Below are 14,673 nucleotides of genomic sequence, written 5' to 3' on the forward strand. Positions count from 1 at the left end.
AAACCGAAGGGCACCAAAGAAGCACCAAAGATCTAGCTTGAGAATTGGTAATTTAATAAAATGTATTAAACACAGTCCATAGAGGTCTGGAAACAAAAACAACAAAACAAGAAAGAAAAAATAAACGATCCCAGCGTGGCATTCTCCCCCCTCCCCCCACCAACCCACCATCGCTTCTGGGGTCTAAGAGCTGGCCACTCCGGGGACATCAACAGAGCCCCCCACCCGAGCAGGGCTGAAGGAGAAACTCTCCGCTCCCTCCCTTCCTATTAGCAACAGACACAGGCCAGGTGGCAGAGGAGCATAGAGCTCCGGGTTCGGTTCTCTTTCCCTTGTGTGCAGCTTCCACTTTGGGAAGAATACAAAAGTAAGGAGTAAACTACTCAGTGGGGTAAGTGCAAAAGTGCTGTGCAAACTCAAAACAGGAGGATGAATGCAGAGAGGTCTCTCCACCTCCCCCCCACCCCAAAGCTGCTTTGGAAGCAACCCTGATACTCTCCGTCCTTCTTCTCTGCTTAAAAAGATGATCTCTCAGCCAGAGAAGCCCCCCTACCCACAAAGACTCTTCTGATTCAGGTAGGAGAGCTCCAGCAAAGGGGCCCAGCCAATGGAGGCTTGGGGCCCCCCTGGCTGCAGCTTCAGGCCCTTCAAGCCCAACAAAACTCTCTTGAGACCTTGATGGGAAGGAGGGGGGGCACCTTTGCAAAAACTCATATGAGGAAGTGTGGTGGGTGGGTGGGGGGTTCCTGATACAACTCTAATACACCCCAAACATGGTTTCTTGAGCCTTTTGGCAAACTTCTCCAAAATAAAATAAAATACCCTTCCTCTGCCCTGCAAACTCACCCTACCTCACAAGGTCCCAACTTCCAAAGTTGCTTGTGAGTTGCATCGCAACCCCATAGTCCAATTGCATAAGCAAATACTCCTTTTTCAAACTTCATTTATGCACCTGAGAAGGGAACCTTGTTTTCCTTGTATTGTTTTCCATCAAGTTTCTAGACCTCACAGTAGGGGCAAGTAGAAATAGGCCACGGCTACCCAGGTGGTTCATGAATATCTTTAGATTTGCTAAGATGGGGGTAGGAATCAGCCTTGATGGCTGTCTAATACAACTCACCCTCTCCAACACTCCCCCCAATTCTTGGGGTGGTAGTGGTGATCAAATGCTTGGAACATCGTGTCTTCTGAAAGCAGGCAACACAGATGACCAGCAATCTCATTCTTCTTCCCTCAACACCCATCCCATTTAATTGCGGAATTCAGAAATACTTCCGAAACCTTCTGAACTTGGTATGAAGAAAATCAATCAACCTTCCAGATTTGGTTGTAATTAAACAGAAAAGAAAACGTGGCTCAATGCCCTCCCAGCTCTTGGTCGGTCAGACGGCTATGAATTCCTCGGAAATCCCAATGAGTCTGAACAGAAATTGCCTCCCTTCACACCAGGCCAGGGCGAGGAGGGGGCATCACACTGGCAGAACAGTGGGCACAGCCAGAGAGAGCTAAGGGGTGAAGGCTGCCTGGCTCCAGGGTCCCAATGGGAGAATCTCCAGGGGGTCACCCCGGCTCCCCCTCTCTGGACTGGTCACTCTGCAGACCTTAACGCTTAACATTCCTTCCCCTTGAAATTCTGAGAACTAAGATTTTGCTCACAAAGCCTTCAAAAGACCCCTCAGCCACCTCCAAATTCAGCTTCTTTGAGAAAGTGCTAAAAACAGTGTGAAATGGATCAGGACTTACTACACCTGGGAGACGCACTTTTTCCAGCCTCAGTCTGCCTCCGCTTCCCACCTGCTGAATGGGCACATGGACCACTTTCCCAAGGCGTCTTAACCGGCTGGGCGGGGAAGGGCCTGTCCGAAGACATCCTCGCTCTTGAAGCTGCAGCTCCCTCCCTCCAAAGGGAGATGCCTCAAGCATCAAGGCCTCCCCAGCCCCATTATTTTAACCTTGGGGGGGGGGGGCTGCAAAACAAGGAAAGAAAAGGGAAGCCCTCCCACTCTGATTTTTTCAAGGCGGGTCTTGCCATGCCCAAGGCTGGCAGGGATTGTAGGGGCAGGAGGTGGCAAGCCAGGCCTCTGGGTGGGCCCCCCTTTTCTTCCCTCCCGAGTCCAGGCAGTCCACAAAGCCTCTTCGCCAACATCCGGGAGCCGGGCAGAAGAAGGGCCAGTGCAGGGGGGGGGGAACGTGAAGCCGAGCAGAAGCAGCAAGTTGCCAGAAGGCGGATTTATTTCAGCCAAGAATCTGCGGAGGAGGGCAGCGGAGGAGAGCCATTGGTCAGGCGGCCCCCAGGCAGGTCCTGCACACAGTCCACAGTTCCCAGTCAGGGGTGCAGCTTTGGGGGCAGAGTGGAGTCGTCAAAAAGGGGGTTTTTCACTTCCATCTCTCCTGTCTGCAGCGGCCAGCAAGGAAAAATGAGAGAGACACCATCATCACTGCCTGGAGGAGTAGAATGGCACTGCCCTGCCCAGGGCAGGAAGGGAGCTTGGTGCTCTGGGCACTGGGGCCCCTGGAGGGCAGCCCCAGAGCCCCTGGGAACCATGGCGGGGAAATGAACCCCCTGGAAGCCATTGCCCTTCCTGTCTCTCCGACCTGCTCCAGAGCTGGACCAACCCAGAGGTCTGCTCTGCAGAAACAGGGCGAGGCAGCCGGGGGGGCCCTCCTCCTAAAGAGACACCTACCGGGGCCAGGCCAGGGCACTCGTAGACTGTGAAGTCACCGTCTTCGTTCTCTTCATCCGAGGAGATGCATTCAGGAGCTTTGGCTTCCTCCTTATTCCTACAGATTTCCGGGGGGAGAGGGGTGAATGCAGTGAGATTCCCTGCCTCACCTGCCCCCTTAGGAGCCCACTCCATGCCAAGCCAACCTCCCCACCAGCTGCGATTTTGGATTCAAAACTTCCAGGCAAAGCTGAGGCAGAACTGCGAGCATCTCAATTTGAAGCCCTTTCTGTGAGGTCCCTGGACACCCAGCCCTGCCGAGCTCCCCATGTCAGACCAGAGCTCGTTCAGGGGGTGCCCCAAGAATAAAAGGGGTGAATGGGCAGATCCCTACCAGCTGACGACCTCCTCCACATCTGGCTGCCAGAGGTTCATTTCATCCAGGGGTTCCTAACCTAACCGACTCTTTTCAAGACTGCCAACCTGTTTAGAAGCCCCCGGCTGGCAAGCAACCTCGTGCCCCAACTAAGTGGAGACAGAAGCAGGCAGGGGTGCCAGCCTTGCACAAAGGAATCCCTGGCTTCCCATTCAGGTGGGTCAAAGGAGAACCAGGAAGAGGGCAGAGGAGCCCATCACTGCAAGGAAGGACGCACTTTTCCATGGAGAGCATCTGCTGCTTCTGGTGCTGGTAGTGGTACATCTGGGCACTCTGTGCCAGCTTCCGATCGCCAGGCTGGAAGGAAAGAGAAAGAAGTGGGGACATCCACATTGCAGAGACTGTCATACCAGCAGAACATACCAGCAATACCGCACCTCCGAAGAAGCTGGCACCCAGAGGGGAAAGAAGGCCCTGGCCTGGGTGCCAACGAGCCAGGCCCAACTGGGGCACAGAGAGCTCCTTGCCACCAGCAGAGGCCAACAGGCAGCTCACAGAGAAGCCTGGCACAAAGCAACTCCAAAGAGCCACGGCTGGCCGAAGAACTGGGCACCAGCTACCTTGCACGCCATGCCAAGGGACGCACAGGGCACTTACAGAGAGCTTGTCGTAGGAGGGGAGTTGGGGCAGGTTATTTGCTGGATAATCTGCTTTTTGGGCAAGCTGGATCTCCTTCTGCAGCCTGGGGGGAGAGGAAGATGTCCATGAGGGAAGCAGCACAACGGCTGGCAGGGATGCCCCAAAGCCTACAGACCCCCAAGTACCCTCCTCTCATACCGCTGCTGCCATGGAGGTTCCATTTGGAGGCAGCATGCAAGGGCTATGGGGCGGATCTCAAGGCTGCCACTTCAAGGAAGTCAGTTGCCTCCCCCCTGCCCAAGCTCTGCCCCGGTGCCCGAGGGCAGCCCCAGAGGACTTACCTGCACCAGCAGATCGTTGCCACCACCAGAGCTGCCATACCGGCAGCTGTACAGACGACAATCAAGCCTGCAAGGGAGGACAAAGGAGACTTGGAGAGGGAAGGGCAGTCGAACACCTCCCCCCTCCAAAGATAGACTGCCACTGAATATGGGATTACCAAAGGCAGCCTTCCCAAACCATCAGAGCTGAGGACTAGCATCTTGAGGTCTTGCTCCCCCTATTATTTTCTCGGGCGGAGGCTCACCGAGGACGAGGGCATCATTGGTAGAGATGCGGGTTGACTCCACTGGGGGGGGGTGAACCGGCTTGGTGATGGGCTGAGACGACGTGTCTGGCCATCCCTGCCAGCTACCATGTGAGGACTCTGCCTTCGATGCCCTGTTCCTGGATTGGGGGTCAGGGGGAGCCAGTGTCTCTGCATGAGGAAGAAGGGCCGATTGGCACAGAGAGAGGAAGAAGAGGAAGGAGAGACACTTCCCTTGCAAAATTAATGATGCCCCCTGCTCTATGCCAGGCAGGGGGAGCCTCCAGGACGTGGGGCAGCCTTACCTTCCTGGCCGTGGGGCAGAGGCCCCCTCCCCTGCTTGGACAGCAAATCCGACACCAAGTCAATCTCTGCTTCTAGGTTGGGAACAAGAGAGCTTTGCCCTGGAGAGGGAGGGAGAGAGGGGCCCACAGGAAGGACAGCCAGCAAAATAAGCAAAAATCACAAAACCGAACAATTTCAGCAAGCAGGGAAGATGCAGATTTAGAAGTGGAGGCAACTGCCTTGCACAGGGGCAGAGAAACCTCAGACCTTCCCAGGTTTTTTTTTGGGGGGGGGTCTTCATCAAGGGACCCCAAAGCCACTGAGAAAACCATCCCTTTGCAAGGGAGCTGTTGCATAACCCACCATCTGTCAGCCAAAGGAGCCGCTTGGCACCAAGTCACGCCAGAAGTGGCTTCCCCCTTGTGCCAGCTGCCAGTTCTGCTCTCCCTTCCCACACCATTCCTCGCCTTCTGAAGGTGGGCAGGCAGAACACAGGGAGCCTGCAGGGGAGGACTCCGCATGCCCTGCGGTCTATAGAACCACAGCATTGGGAGGGGCCTTAGAGGTCTACTAGTCCAGCCCTCTGCTCACTGTAACCTTGGTTGAAAAGAGCCAACTTGGCTCCACTTTCTCTCTCGGGAAACACTCTGGCACATCAGACTGGGTCATATTTTAGTTTCTCTCTCTCTAAGGCTTCCAGGCATGGTGTGACTTCATATCCCACCCCTGGAAAGGCTGAGGAAAGCCTTGCATGGACTCTCCTGGACCAGGGTCTACGGAGGAACTGCTGCAATTCAGATACCCCCCCCACAGCATGTGACAATGGGGTACCCCAAAGACCTTTCTCCCGCCAGGGTGGCGAAAGCGCAAGTGCAGAAGGGGCATCAGGAATCCCGGCCGAGCCCCCCCTTCCCCTTACCTTTGGGCGCTGATGTCCCAGCCACGCATCTTCCCTTTCTGTCTTCGATGAACTGAGGGAGGCAGGGGCCACAGGTGTGGGACCCCTGGGGACATTCCTGTCGTCGCTGAAGGGTGCAGTCCAGGTGCCGAGGACACAGCTCTGCAGTTCCAAAGGCAGGAAATTTGCTCACTCTGAGTGAACAACATTTGGCTGCCCCACCCGGCCAAGAGACCTAGATGGACGTCCTTCCTTATGAGCAACCCCCCAAACAGCCAGCACAAGGAGCACCACAAGGGGGCCAAATGACCTCTGGGTGTGACCAAGCCTGTCCCCCACCAGCTTCCCTCCCTCCCTGCAAATTGGTTAACTTTCTCTGTGCTACAAAAAGAAAAATGTGTTCTGACCAAGGCTTCCCAAGAACATGAAGCAAACTCCTTGTCCCGACAAAACCCCTTTTATTAATTTGCTGTGAATTCTGCTCATTCACATCCAGCAAAATCTTTCAAGGAAGGATTTACAGTCACAGACCTTCTCTGGCTTGGAGAGCTGCCAGGCCGATATCTGCAGAACCTGGCCAGGAGCCTCCGAAGGTCACGAACCAATGAAGCGGAGTAATTGTCTCCTGCAAACTCTACTTCTCTTTTGCTCCTCTTTTGTTTCCTCTGGGAGGGGCCATTCATCGTCCACCTGTGGTGGCCTTACTCCCAAGTCGACCCCTGTTCTTTAGCTCCTCCCTTCGTCTGGCAACTCTGTGCATGCGCACACTGGGAACAGGCTCCAGCTGTTCTTCTCCCTCACTGATGTCTGACTCCAAAAGCAGCTGATAACTGGCATACAGCTCTGCCCCCCTCTCTGCCTCCGACACAGAGCCCTCCTCAGAGCCTTCCCCAGACTCCAGGACTGGCCCAGGTCCCTCCCCAAACTCCTCACTGTCTGAATCTGCTGCGAGCTCCACTGGCCGCTGGCAGGCTACAACACGTTGAAGATTGCTTCTTTCCTACACCGAGGTCCCACCGCCTGTTTGCATAGGGGCCACATGAGACTGCAGCTCTGCCCTCCCAAGACATTGCCCCCAAGTGTGTGCCAATTGGGCCCACAGCCTGGCTTCTTCCAGTCACCTCGGTTTGCAATTTGGAAACTCAGCCACCAGGTGGCACAATTCAAACCTCTCTCTTCATGCAGGGGCGGGGGAGTGTGCAGAATAATCCCTCCCCACCCAGAAAGTAAGCAAAAGTGAAGCGATAACCCAGGAGCAGAGAAGCAAAACGGGAGAGCAAGACGACTTAAGGCAACGACTGAGCGATCCAGCCCTCCAAAAAGGCCAATGCCAGGGAACCCGTTGGCTGCCTGTCAGATGCCAAGCAAGATGCCAAAGATCCTTTGGAAGAGTCTGGCGATGGGACCAACTCACCTGGGCCTCCCTCCCTCCCCATGGCCCCAGAGAGGCTGCCCAAAGAGTGCCCTCCGTGGATTTGGCAAAAGCACACAGAAACCGTAGCTATGGGGCTGCCAGGGAAGGTTTGGGCTTCAGAAGAGAAGAAGGAAAGGGTCGGATGCACCTGTCTGCCATCTCAGGTCACCTGTTTCTGGTCAAGGAAGCGGTGGCAAAGTTAGCGAACAGAGTCACTTTGTTTTTCTCCTTGCTCCATTGGCACTTGGAGGAAAGGCGGGTCTCTGCCCAGTTCCTGCCCAGCCAGGATGGGGAAGCCGGACTGCTTGGCAGCAGCAAAACTTGGCCTGCAGCAGCCAAACACGGAAACCCTAGAGCTCCACAGAGTCTCTGGCTGGGCTTTCTGCTCTGGCTGTTCAAAGCAGCTTAGAAGAGGCAGAATGCACCAAAACTATCGGCTACATAAAGCCAAAATGGCAAAACAAGGAAACGAACAAGGTGGGGCTGAACAGAGGCTATTTCAACTCCTGGCAGTGGGTCACCAGTCTTCGAAGGGGGGGAGTTCTGGCCACCTTTAAGGGGCAGGAGCAGAGACTAAGATGCCTCACCACCCCCAGTGAGACCCCCAAGCCCCTTTTCCTACAAAGGGAGGCGGCCCAACTCAAAGAGGAAGAGGCCCAAAGATCACACAGGGAGGCCAACCCATCTTGCCTCTTATCAGCCCAGGCACTGCCTTGCAAAGAAGGAAATCAAAGGCCTGATTTTTAGAAATGGGAGAGGAGGAGGAGGAGGAGGAGGAGGAGGAGGAGGAGGAGGAGGAGGAGGAGGAGGAGGAGGAGGAGGAGGAGGAGGAGGAGGAGGAGGAGGAGGAAATAATTTCCCAACCCAACCTTCCCATTTGCACTCAGTTGCCCACCTTGGTGACCCCAAAGGAAGAACTCACAAAGACATTTCATGGACTGGAAGGCGAGACCTGACTCTAAAAGGGATCCAGCCAATTTGGGGAGCTGTCCACCAGGAGCCGGTGCTGCCTTGGGCCCGGCTCGGACATTGAAAGAGGCAGGGACCCAGTGAAGCAGGGCTGGTTGGCAAGTGTTTGCCCCAAGCAGGCCAGAGAGTCCTCAGCCAAGTGCTCCCTGCCCCCTCCTGCTTCAAACATAAGGAACCCCAGAGAGAGAAGCCACCAAGGAGGGACCCCAAAAAACCTCAGCAGGTCTGTGGAGAACTTACTGTAGGCCACAAAGACCATCTATGGAGGCAGAGCCAACTGATTAAAAATGGCTGTAACAAAATGGCTCCAGCCAACTGGCAGGTGAAGCAGGCAGAAGTCATCCCAGAAGGAGGGTTGGGCATGTTGTTTGTGGGGAGGAAAGAGATCCAAAATGAAACCCCTTCCCCACTTAAGGAAGGGGCAATCCTCTCTTAAGTGGAAACATGGCGGGCACTTAAAATCTAGCCTTTGGAGTTGAGCTATTTTGAGATGGCCCAACCCCCACATGCCCCACCCCCATATGACAGTCACCCAGGCTGAGCAAACAATGGCCCAGGGCAGCTCCTCCCCTCTCCCCGATCACAAAGGAGGCAAGGTGGATGCCCAGAGAAACTCCCTTTCGGTCATCTCGACCAGGAGGACGGCCTGCGATCGAAGAGCGGAAGGCCCTTAACGTTCATTCGTTCACCCAGGACATTTCTCGGGTGCCAATTACCACGTGCCATGTTTGCACAAGCCACCTTGTGCTCGGAAAGTTTTCTGACACCACCTCAAACTGCCACTGGTTGCCTCCAAAAGATAAGCCAGCTCAGGTCACCTCAGAGAAGGCCGAGCTGCCCAGGATCATTTCTGCTGCTTTGTGCCAAGTGCCAGGTGACTATGCCAGCCAGAGGCTCCCACTGTCTCCCCCCTGCAAAGATACACCCTCAGAGAGAGTTTTCCCATTGGCTAAAAACGTGAGTCCCATCGTCTTAAAAAGGCAAACTGAAACAATTGCTTGCACATCAATCTCCTCACCCCCTTTCCCTCCCTGCTCCCAGTTATGATTTTTAGGGGTTTTTATCTCCTTGAAACGAGGAGATAAAAGCACCTAGAAAAGCAAAATATGAAATATTATTTTTTACAGGGTGTGGAGTGTCAAACTGCAGGGGAAGGTCAGCTTCCCTGGGGTCTTTCCAGGCTCTTTTGCAAGGGGTGGGCAGGCAGAGGAGTCCTTCCATCTGACCTAGGATGGATCCTCTTCCAGGAGCTGCGGAGTAGAAGCCTCTCCTTCTGGGTCATTTATCCCTGCTGCTTTCTGGGCTGGGCCAGCAGAAGGTTTCCTGCTTTCAGGCTGGCTGCCAACGTGGCAAAATGTCTCCCTCGAACACGAGAGCTCTGAATTATTGATGGCTGCTCTGCCAGGCAGAGAGGGGGAAGGAAGGAAAGGAAGGAAGGAAGGAAGGAAGGAAGGAAACATAAGCTAACAAGAAACTCCAATAACCCAGCAGATCTGGCTGCATTTTTAAGGGTTTAGAGACACAGAGTTCCTGGAAACTGCTGTGTGTATTCAGATGTTCTGCACCATTTGAACAAAGAGCCCCAGAACTTGTGAAGCCAACGCCTATCAGCAGAGATAGAGGCAACCTCACATGACCTCTGCCTTCTTGGATAAGCTGAGTAGACATGCCAGTTGTTCAGGAGCAGGGGCAAGACCAGTTTTGCCCTCCATCACTTGACCTCTCCCCATCTTCCACAGATGCTCCAGCCACCCACCACCATCTGCCTTGGCTGTGTCTGCCTCCCTTAGCACATTAAGCATCTCAGAAATAAAAATTGACTTGTGCCAAGGCACAACATCAACAATCACAACAACAAGGTCATGTCAGAGGGGGCTGCAGGAAGGGTGCCGGTGCCACCTTGCCAGGAGCTGAACTCAAAACGGCAGAATGGAGCCCAACCCTGCAAAGCACCAGCGTTCACAGGAATTCAAATTGAGGGTATAAACAAGAGCAAAAATACACCGAAGGGTAGCTTGCGTGTAAAGATTTCCTAGCAGAAATTTCTCCTGGCGAACCTCTTTTGCAAATGCACAAATGATGAACATTTTCCTACGCTATTTCCTGAAACTGGTTGTTTGAATGCCCCACAAGCCCATCCTAAAAAGAAGGACCGTCTTTGTGAGGCTGGGCCCCTATTCCTGGCTTTGTCCTTGAAGCCAAGAGCAGACACAGCTAAGAGGATGTTGATGGAAACAAGCTGAATTTCCACTCTAGATTAGAACTGGTTTCTGAAGCAGGGACAGGGACTTTCCGGGGGAGGGAGGAGAATTTTTTAGTCTGCTTAAAGGATTATTCCAGAAGATCCGGTAACTACAGAGGGGGCAAGAAAGGCCTCCGTGTTGCTTGGTCTTCAGTATCCGTGTGCAAAAGAGTAAAGTAAAGAAAAACTTTGGGAAGAAACTTCTCTGCCTATTTAGGATTCCTTTGAATGTGGAGCTGCAGGGACCCCTAAATCCTTGCCAACAAACCTTTGGCGAGCAAAATATGTATTTTTTTAAATAAATGAAGTCCCTGGCATTTGGGACCGAACCTCATTTCTCTGTTTATGCCCAGCCAGCAAACCAGGATGTGAGGAAGAGAACAAGGCCACCATGCCCGATGCCACTTCCCAGCTCAGTGGCTTCTTTGACAGGCTCTGTTCATCCTGAAACACGTCTGGGAATCACAGCCGTCCCTTCATTTTAACGTCCGGCATTTGGATAAACGTGCCAAAAATTACCGTAATGGACAGAGCGAGGCAAACAAAGCACAGAAAACACGACCAGCTCCAGCTCAGGATGTCTCCCAAGGTGGAAAGCCCTCCCTTCGCTGGCCTTGGCTCTGTCTGAAGCGCATCTGTGGTCCCTTCCTTTCCCACAACCGCTTCAGCCAGACTCGCTCATGTTTTGGAAAAAGTGACCTGCCCACTCAAGGGCTCTTAGCCCAACAAAAGGCCCGGAGAAGAATGCCAACCTCTGGCACCGGCCCCTGAAAAACAACAACACGCCTCCCTTGTGTGCGAATCCTGTCAATCACTGGCAAGTGTGTGCGGGAATGTTTCCCAGCCTGTAGACTTTTGACCTCCAGAGAAAAGATTTCAAGAAAAGCCGGTTTGTTGGCAGACACGGAGCGGCCGAAAGACAGAAGGAAACATCTGCCTGTTCTTTCTGTGTGCCGGAAAACTTTCCCCTTCTCACAGAGCACGAGGGGGACGCATTACAAATGGACAGGGGTGGTGGTGTTTCTGCACAGCCCTAGATGGCTCAGTCCAGGAGGGTTTAGGACAATTCACCACATGCATGGAAACAACTTTGGAACAACTTGCCAAGCCAATTGGCTGTGGCCAACTCGCCACAGGACAAGTCACTGCGGGACAAGAGTGACACTAACATCAAAGAAAATGTTGGGAGAGAATAATTGAAGGAAAGGTGCAAAAGGAGGGACAGAATGAAATGGGGATGGCAAAAAATTTAAATGTATTTGGAATAATGAAATTGAATTAATTGCCCCGCAGCTATTTCTCCCATGGTGAGGAGTTGGCCATGGGAAGTTGGCCATAGGGAATTGGCAAGTTGTCCCTTTCGGAGTCCAGGAGGATCTTTTCATGCACATCTGCAAGTCAGCCGTCTGATTATTCCAGGGCATCCATTATCAGTCTGGCCCTTGCAACGTCTGCTCAGAGACTGGCCGCTCCCAGCCCCTCCGGCCCCCAACAGTGCAAGAGAAGAGAAGCAAAGGGGGGTGGGAACAGGACCCGAGATCTGCCCAGCAAAGGCAACCAACAGGTGCCCTGGGGGAGGTGGGGGTGGGGAGTTCCGGCCTGCCGCCTGCAGAAAAAAACACCCGTCATTCAAAGCCAGACTGTCATTTCTGAGACTCGCTGGGGAAAATATCAACGTTCCTGATTAAAAGTTGCCACCCAGATCTCCATCTGTCCTACACGGATTGTCATGCTGGTTGTGATTGCCTAGAACAGAGAGAGCCTGGCTCCCTTTCTCCAGAAGGAGCGTTCTATGGGGCCGAGCCCCCCTCCATGCCAAAGACACCATCTCGGCATCTTCGGATCGATCCATTCAAGCTATTTGACCCTGCTTGCAAAGCTCCTGTGGAATAACACGCCACCCCCTCCATCAGGGGTGACTTTGCTCCAGCACTCAGCCAAAGCCCCCCCAAACCATCTTCAGACCCCTGAGAGATCCACTTTAGGGATCTTGGGAAAGCTTCCAGGCTCCTGCAACTGCCCCAGGCAGCTCGAGGAGGCTCAGAGTCAAGACCAAATCAGAGAAGAACCAGCCAAAGAGAAAGAGCCTCGATTTTTCCACCCAGGGAAAGGATCCTCTTTGGGACAGTTCCAAAACAGCCCCTTGGGCAGGGAAAATGAGTGCTGGCCCAAAGGGGAAGCAGCCAGAGAGGAAAAACATTTCCTGTCTAAAAGCGAAGGCCGCTTCGGACAATGGACTGGACAGGAAAGAAGGCCCCGAATTGGCTGAATGGCCTCCAGGCTCCTCCAGGGCCAAACTCTCTGCCCAACACGCCCCACCCCCACCCTCACCCACGCCAGGGAGACCCTCGCAGGGCAGTGATTCCAAAACTCCCAGAGGAAGATGAACAGCTTCTCTTGCTCTCAGCTTCTCCCAACTCCGCCACCCCCAAACTGCCAGCCCCCCAACAGCATTGCTGGGGGAGAGAAGGGGGCGATGGCTGAGTCAGAGGAGCCTCACCCACCAGCCGCTCAAAGTGCCTCCAGTGGATTCCCCCCCACCTGCCATCCGTCTCATCCTTTACAAGACCCCCCCCACACACAAACACACGAAGCTACACCCCACTTTCCAGCCGTGGGGGCAGGGGGCAGGGAGGAGAAGCCCCGACAAGGCTGCAGGAGCTGCCTGTGTTGGGCAGCCGCTGCAAACCCTCCAGGCTGGCCCAGAGGAGCCCCTTCCGCCCCCTGGATTATTTCCCAGCAGAAACTCTCCAGAGAGTTGGGGGGGGGGGAGGATGAAAGTTGCCAAGAGCTTTCAGAAATGATGTCATGGGAAGAGGGGGTGGGAGCTCTCGGCAACTGGCTGGCTGACCACCTCTGAGGAGGGGAGGGGACAGCCGCTGGAACAGCAAGGCAAGCCTGCTGGGGGGGCAGGGAAGGGGGGTCAGAAGGGCCAGGGAACCCCAAAGGCGTTTCAAAGGGTAACAGCTGGCACGGAAGGAGCACTTGGAGGAAAAGGGGAGGAGGAAGAACGACCCTAACAGATGGGGAGCCCCGTTTCAAGGCAAAAAGTTAGGGAAGCAGACCCCGCGGGCTGAATAAAGGCGGGGAGGGGATGGGGGGACTTTGGAAAGGGCAACCTGCATGCTTTGGACTATAGTTCCCATCATCCCCACCTCAGGACGCTGGGGCGAGCCTGCAAGGGGAGGAGAGCCAGGAAACGGGCAGGACAGAGGAGCGGGGAGGCCGGAGCCAGATGGCGGGGAGAGCCTGCGGGAGAGCCGCGCTTGAGCCCTCCCCACTTCCCACCGGCGTCGGCTGCCTGGAGATGATGGGAACTGTAACCCTCGCCCGCAGGGAAGGGGGGGGACGGGAGGCCCCTGGCCCATGCTCCGCAGCCCGGGAAGGGCGGGGCGCGCTTACCGCCGGAGGTGGCCAGCAGTCCCCAGGCGCCGGGCGGCGGCAGGAGCAGCGGCAGGAGCAGCAGCAGCGGCGGCGGCGAAGGGATAGGGCAGGGGCGGCGGCGGGCAGCGGCGCTCATCCTTCAGCGGCTGCCTCCTCGGGGGAGCATCGCAGCAGCAGCAGCAGCAGCGGCGCCGCGCAAGAGGAGGCGCCTGCCGGGCTGCGGCACCGGAGGCGGGCGAGGCGGGCGGCGGGCCGGCCAATGACGCCGCCCGCCCCGAGGCCGCCGCCCACCTGCCACACCGGCAGCAGGTGCGCAGGCTGCCCCAGCGCCGGGCCAGTGCGGCTGCGCGCGGCCCCCTTCAAACCAGGTTGCCTCCTGCTCTGTCGATGCCTTATCGCTTGCTGGGCTCTGGTGTGAACGGCCGGCGCAAACCACGATTCCCGTTCAGCCTCCCCGGGAAGGGCTAATTCAGCACCCCGGACCCTCCCTCAGGCCAGCCCGGCTCTCCTGGGCACGTAGGGGGGGGGGGAGATTAGCCCGCAGGAAGCTTCGCCGGGCTTGCGGGATGACTTGTGGAGCCAATGGAAACCAGAAGGGGCTTCCTGTACGCCCCGCTCCCCAAGGACGGACGCCTGCAGGGGGGCTTCTCCCGGAGGGAGCTTCATCCAGGCGCCCCTCCAGGGTCTGTTCCCCACTTTGTAAGAACGGGGCGCCGGAAAGCCAGCCCCTCACGGGGGAGCAATCCCGATATGTGGCCCAAGAGGGCCCAGCTGCAGGTGCAGAACCGGGATCATACAGCTCTGCCACTCCGGGCACTGAACCAGAGCACCGGTTCCCCCAAGAGGTCGAAGGCTTCCCAGTAAAATGGACCAGGTGGGCGGGTTGCTAAGCGAGCTTTTATTATGATTTGTTTAAGGCAACCATCACTTTGTTTCCGTTACACGGAAAACAGGCAGAATACAGTAGTAATAGTAACCCCCACATTTTCTTTAAAAATCCCACCCTTCCTGTCCCCACCTCCTCTTTCCTATCTCCCCAGTTTGCAGTGCTGGAGGCATTTTTCTGCCCACCCTAAAATATGTATGTATGTATGTATGTATGTATGTATGTATGTATGTATGTATGTAATACATAACATACATACATACATACATACATACATACATACATACATACATACACTGCAGAAGCCAACTGTGGGAGGCTTTAATATTGT

At 55.1% G+C, this 14,673-nt stretch overlaps 1 protein-coding gene across 1 annotated transcript; it reads right to left on the reverse strand.

The window, feature by feature from the left end:
* Positions 1 to 937: 937 nt before the first annotated feature.
* On the reverse strand, positions 938 to 13,676 carry NPDC1 (neural proliferation, differentiation and control 1). The gene is made up of 9 exons (XM_032233371.1): positions 13,475 to 13,676; positions 5,469 to 5,609; positions 4,570 to 4,668; positions 4,265 to 4,435; positions 4,020 to 4,086; positions 3,697 to 3,781; positions 3,317 to 3,396; positions 2,685 to 2,781; positions 938 to 2,395 (listed from the first exon to the last, which is right to left on the reverse strand). The coding sequence occupies exons 1-9, from the start codon at positions 13,590 to 13,592 to the stop codon at positions 2,327 to 2,329; spliced, it is 927 nt and encodes a 308-aa protein (XP_032089262.1). The 5' UTR covers positions 13,593 to 13,676; the 3' UTR covers positions 938 to 2,326.
* Positions 13,677 to 14,673: the final 997 nt, after the last annotated feature.

Source organism: Thamnophis elegans, chromosome 16 (assembly GCF_009769535.1).
Source record: "Thamnophis elegans isolate rThaEle1 chromosome 16, rThaEle1.pri, whole genome shotgun sequence".
Classification (NCBI taxonomy): domain Eukaryota; kingdom Metazoa; phylum Chordata; class Lepidosauria; order Squamata; family Colubridae; genus Thamnophis; species Thamnophis elegans.

What these genes read in the sequence shown, in the direction of transcription:
- NPDC1 (XM_032233371.1), bottom strand. Translation starts at nt 13,592, where the DNA reads ATGAGCGCCGCTGCCCGCCGCCGCCCCTGCCCTATCCCTTCGCCGCCG. An exon ending in ACTGCTGGCCACCTCCGGCG is followed by an intron (nt 5,610 to 13,474) that starts GTAAGCGCGCCC and finishes TTGGAACTGCAG; the next exon opens with AGCTGTGTCCTCGGCACCTG. An exon ending in CAGATGCTCTCCATGGAAAA is followed by an intron (nt 2,782 to 3,316) that starts GTGCGTCCTTCC and finishes GGAAATCTGTAG; the next exon opens with GAATAAGGAGGAAGCCAAAG.